The 6,000-nt window shown below is 35.1% G+C and overlaps 1 protein-coding gene across 1 annotated transcript; it reads left to right on the top strand.

Annotated features, from left to right (window-relative positions):
* LOC136702486 (BEN domain-containing protein 5-like) lies at positions 1-4,349 on the top strand. The gene is made up of 7 exons (XM_066677572.1): positions 1-321; positions 1,794-1,885; positions 2,402-2,711; positions 2,851-2,987; positions 3,143-3,356; positions 3,617-3,752; positions 3,832-4,349. Exons 1-7 carry the CDS (start codon positions 282-284, stop codon positions 3,884-3,886), a joined length of 984 nt encoding a protein of 327 aa, XP_066533669.1. The 5' UTR covers positions 1-281; the 3' UTR covers positions 3,887-4,349.
* The last annotated feature ends 1,651 nt before the right edge of the window (positions 4,350-6,000 follow it).

The following is a 6,000-nucleotide window of genomic DNA, read 5'->3' as shown; positions in this document are numbered from 1 at the left end:
AGAGAGAGAGAGAAAATCCAGATTATGCATCATTAAAATGAAACGCGAGTGGCCATTATGACCGGTAGGAACCATTAAATACCATTAGTCCACCATTGCTGACCGTCTGGAACAGAGCTAACCCCACGGTAGAGATCTGATCTGTGCGCACAGCGTGTTTTGTGATTTGGGGGAAGGTTTCGTTCGCTTCCTCGGACGTAGACTGATGAGCAGCGGATAAGACTTATTTCGGCTATTTATTTCGTTCCTACTCACTCTTTGTAACTCAACATTGACTCTACATGCCTCGACGGAAGCAGACAAAGCCAATTCCTCTAGAAGGTAAGAGGACATTTCACTATTTCATTGGCGGTTCAGAGTGAAATCGCGAAACGGAACATAAATTGTGTCCGTGTTTAATAAGATTGAACAGTTTGCAGTGTGAGACATGCGTGTACCTTTTATATAAGAAGCCTGTGTAGTTTTAGTTAGCTCTCCCTAGTTCAGTAAGATCTTTTCACAGGTCTGAGCTTAGGGATACCTACCATGCAGTAAATATCTAGAACTACCTCTAACAGACCCCAAATTCTACAAATGTTCACGTATTAGGTTTTCTCCCTAGGTCCACTTTCAAAACGTTTGTAGGATTTTGTAACAAAATCAGTGAACAATCATGTTACAGGAAAGTTTTCTAACCTCCCCTTTTGGTACTGCAGACTGTTTCAGTGACTGTATGAACAGACTTTAAAAGCTCTCTTGTGGATATCAAATCTTATTGTTAACATGTTCTGTTTCACGCACCATATTAGTCAAATAAGCAGTCACCATGGCTTTACAACTGCCGTGTCCCAAAGACTGTCTCAAAAGGCATATTAAGACTGCCAGGTTTTTCTACGTCATAAACCTAAAGCACAAATCCTATCCACTTGCATTTTGCAGGCAATTGGCAGAGGATAAATGCCGAAAGTGTGAACAGTTTGCATGTTTATAGATTTGCACATTATTAAATTAAGACAAAGATGTAGAACTTCTACTATCGCTACTTATCGCTAAGGCATTAGGGGCAATTTTATTGGACATATCTAAATATGTACAGAGGTAAGTTCTTAAGGGCTTATTGGTTTATCAGAGGATGACTTTTTATTGTTTTTAAACCACAAAATATTTCATAAGATTAAGGGAAATGTGTTTTTCAATTATTGGAGGTGACCTTGGAAATGACTGACTTTTTGGGTACTTATAAGTGGGCTTTGAGTAAATATGGTGAAGGGGAGAATCAGACTCAGATCAGCCCCTTTCCATTTAAAAAGTCCTACAGCTGATTGTAGCTCTAGCTATTTTTATAAGACAAACAATACACTGGGCTTTATAATCAGCAAATTAGATGTAGGCCTTATGTATATTTTTAGTTTAATGTCAACTTCGCATCTCACTATCATATTGCTAGTCTGCTGGATTTTTGTAATAAAATGACTAATGGACCATGCATTTAAAAAATATAACTCCCCTAATGGTTTCCATCTTCTAATGGAAACTGGTTTAATGGTTTCCATTAAGGTATTCTCATCAGGATGTAGGCTAATGGTTCCTACCAAGATCCATTAGAGCTTGCCATCAGGATGTGCAACATGGCTGATGGCTTAGTTCACTACTGTTTTCCATTAGCCTTGTTCTCTCTTAGAGATTTCCCATCAGGACAGGCTAATGGATCTGACAGGATAGTACTGCTCTCAGCTTCTTATTGCAGTTAGATAAGGTTATGAATGCCTCATTTTAGTAACCAACCTGTGACTACTTGTCTGTTTCATTGAAAGGTTTTGACATGGACATTGATAAATCAAGAATTCTTTATTCTTACACTGAAAGCGAGGAAGGAGATTGTGGACCACATAGTGGAACATTAGTGGTAAGACCCTTTAACACATAGCAGATGTGACTGTAACTTCAAGAAATTGTAGTGCATCCTGGTTTAATATGCAGTTTCTTCATGTTTCAGTTTTGATTTTTTTTTTCTGAATAATTGAGCACACTTTGTCAGTTTGACACAAAAATATTCAGAACATGCTGAATATATAGTTGAGCCTAATTGTATTGGTGATTTCAATTAAAGTGTGCAAAATTATTATTGGTTCTATAATACAATATGAGTATGGTTCGGTAGCTTGGTGATTCAAAATAATAATGATTTACTAGAGCTTTTAATTCATTTTATTTCCTGAACAAGTTTTAAAATAGCTGCTCTTATTAATTCAGTTTTTTGTGTTTTGTGTCATCATTACTTTTTTTGTTGTGTGTGCTGCCAGGGCTCATTTTCTAAAAAAATATATATATACACAAATAAAGAGACCGTATTTTAATTTGACTTCTCTGATTAAACAAAGGTTATTAAAAAAAGTTTAATGTACTTTTTCAATTTTAACAGAAAGAATGTAGCACAGTGGACTTACATAAGATGTCTTCTCTGGAATTCATGAAGAAACAGACCCCTGAAAAGAGACAGAGGGATATCTCGGAAAGTGATGAGGAATCTGTTTCTTACAAAATTTACCAGGAACTTCAGGATAGCTACGGAATGCTGAAAAAACGTCTCAGAGAAAAAGATATAATTATTGCAGGAAAAGATGCCACTATTAGAAAGCTAAAACTGAAATGTAAGAGAATGACATTGGAGCTAGAGAAAATACGGAAACTGAATATATGCCTTCAAGAACATCTCCTATGGAAAGAAACAGGTTTTTATCTTCTTAAACATAAATAGATATATGTTCAAATTAATTTAAATACATTCAGAACATTCTATATTAAGTTACTGGGAACATTGTGAGGAAAATGATAACTAAACATATATATTCTCATTGACTATAATCACAGGATCTTTTAGGAGACAAGAAATGCACCCAGAGGACACAGAAACCTCGTGTGACCTCAAAGGAAATCTAAAGATTTCTGAATTGGAGGCCCATAGACAATCTCCAATGGAGACTCTAGAAGAGAATGACTGTGGCAACGTAAGTCACCAAAATAATATATACACTCAAAATATATATCATAAATTGCCACTATCAAATATTTTTGTACATTTCATGGGTTATACATGTTATACAACTTGAACATCTATGTCAAAATTAAAGGAATTTTTATCTGATTCTTGTTTTTCTTAAAGGTCGACCTTGGTTATGGAGTTCTGTTGGACAAACAAAGGTGGAAAACCATCCAAAGAATTGATTCCCATTCTAAATTCTGTAAGTCTTTGGCGGTTGCCATCTGGGGCATAGAAACACTAAAGGAAAGGACTGTGACTGGCTCCAGATCCAATGCTGTCAGAGAATCTGTGGCAAAACCTCCATTATCTCCAGAGAAAGTCGGTGTCATCAGAGGTAGTACAATGTTAAAGGAAATCCTTAGATTATTTTTCAATATTTGGTCAGTTCTGGTTGGCTGGAATGCAGTATTTATTACATGCTTTGTCTCATAAATTAAAAAAATTAGTTTGTTTAATATTTGAGCCTGGATGGTTACGAGTTATTTGCTGCTATTGCTTAGTGTTATATGATTAAATATGTAATATTCACAGTGCAAATAGTCACATCTTCAGTATTGAATCAGTGTTTGTAAAAATGTTTTTAAAAAAAAAAAGACTGCCTAAAGGAGAGGCTCCAGCAGCGTGGCTATCAAAAAGAAGCAGTTGATGGGCAACTACGCTTGGTGCGACGGTTTCTGTCTGAGAAGATCTGTGATATCAAACGAAAAGTCAGTATGTCCTCAGAGGCGAGGTATGTTTCATGCTACATCTTGCATTTCTTATTACAAAAATCAGGGAGATGTGCTGTTGACCCAATTTTACTATTTCAGGGAACCAGCTTCAACACATCTGGCAGTTTACAACACCAGTGATTTTCAGCCCTGAAGTCCTCTGTTCAATGCCAACCATTTTAAATAAGGTATTAAAAAAAACTAGACAAGACTTCATGTTTAACCTGATTAAGGAACAACATAGTATTCTTAGTTGTAAAATGTCTGTCTGTGTCAAGTAATGTTTACAATTTTTCATAACAACACAAATTTTTCATTCATGCATTTATTCAGTGTCCGTATCTGCTTATGCAGTTCAGGATAAGTAATATTTACAGTGTTAAATGTACTACAGAAGATGCTTTTTCTGTGATTCCTCTACCCCAGATTTACATATGATAAATTATTAATTACTTTTTTCTTTTCAGAAACCTTGTTTATATAATTCAGGAGAGATGTCATGTAGAGTTAGGTTAAATAAGATTGTTGTGTTTTGTATTTCAATTTCATGTAAATATGAATTTTATTATCTTGTATCATGCATCAGTGTTTACTGCTGTTGTTTGTATACACACAGAGATCTGTGTTTTTATTTACATTATATTTACATTACATTATGTTTTATTTTTATTTATATTAAACACATTTTTGCAAATGTTGTATTTTGTACACATCATTTCCCTAAATAGTTTGTTTCCAAACCAGTTAATTTAAATCAGGACCTTTTTTTTTTAAACCTACTACTTTGCTGGCTCAAGCCCATGTCAGACATACTCTTAGGACATTTTAATAATAAACAATATCTATTACATACAGAGTAGAGTCAAAATAGAGTAATCTAAAATAGACAATTCTGGATATAACGCTATTTAAAGTTAAACGCTCTTCACTGCTTAAGTTTATAAATAATATTTCTCTGTGAAGGAGAATTCTCAGTAATATTCCTGTGGGTGATACTGTTATGTGACCAGTAGGTGTCGTTAAAGCCGTTTAAATTAGACTAGACTGGTCAAATAGAAAGACAGAAGTTGTGTAAGGTTAGATACGTTAGCAAACAACACAAACCGCTGCAGGTACACCACAGATCATTACATATCACCATAAACCAAACAACTACGCGAAATAGCTCAGACAACTACATTAGGCTCTCTCTCTCTCTCTTTCTCTTTCTCTCTCTCAAGTGATATGTTTACCTCTGAGGTATGCGCATTAGTCAGTTATATATGGAAATTGACCCAGATTTCAAAGCAATGTTCAAATGCAACATGTGCAGTAATGCATATTACATGAGAATTCCATGACTACAATATGTTATGCATTTGGGAGATGATCTTGTTTGATGGGGGAGGGAAAAAAAGAACAAGAGAGATGGGGTCTTTGTGAGGCTAAAGCCAGTGGAAGACTACCAGTGTTTATGAATTAACAATGCTCACTATGAAGTGAATTTCAGAATTTAGTCTGGATGGCTTTTTCATCTTTGCTGCATAAAATCTGAACATCTGTTTTGCCCCAAATAAAGCTGAAACGTGGACCCTTAGCATGACAGGTTCTCAAACAATATCACCTGAGGGTTCTGTGATCACACAGGTTTAACAGTGGTTTCCACCTTTGACCTTTATGTACTGAGATTTCCCGACACCCATCTTTTCATGAAAAAATGACCTGTGTATGATTAAAGACCTCAATTCTTTGCAGTCTTCCTCTGAGAAACTTTGTCTTTGGGCCAAACATCATTAACCCTATAAAGCCAAATGTATCAAATAAGATACATGATCTTTAGAGCTGGCTCTTTCATCATCTAATGAAGATTAATACAGAAACAAACCTCCATCCTTTTAGGGCGAGTGTTCTGAGTTTTCTACTGAACTGTGAATGAAGAGGAAGCATTTCCATGTATTTACCAAATCATGAACTAAATGAAAGACCAGTTTAAAAAAAAAGGATTGGTAAAAACCTAAATATGATGCAATCAGAAATTTTATGAGCCAAAATTTATAAATGAACAACATTTACATCAACAACATTTACATCAACAAAATCATTGTTGTAATCATTATTACTTCATGTGTTAGGCTTTAAGGGGTTAAAGGATTGCTAGTCAGTTCAAAACAGTGAACCATAACCCATTCTTACTTCCAAAGACTACGCCTTTGCTGGTGGCTCATTGTAGTCCTGATGACACTCATGCTACCAGTTAACTATAAGTTAAATAGATGTTCAAGCGATTTA

Source organism: Hoplias malabaricus, chromosome 7 (genome assembly GCF_029633855.1).
Source record: "Hoplias malabaricus isolate fHopMal1 chromosome 7, fHopMal1.hap1, whole genome shotgun sequence".
NCBI lineage: Eukaryota > Metazoa > Chordata > Actinopteri > Characiformes > Erythrinidae > Hoplias > Hoplias malabaricus.
The sequence above is the reverse complement of the archived record's forward strand: the minus strand, read 5'-3'. Positions and strand labels throughout refer to the sequence as shown.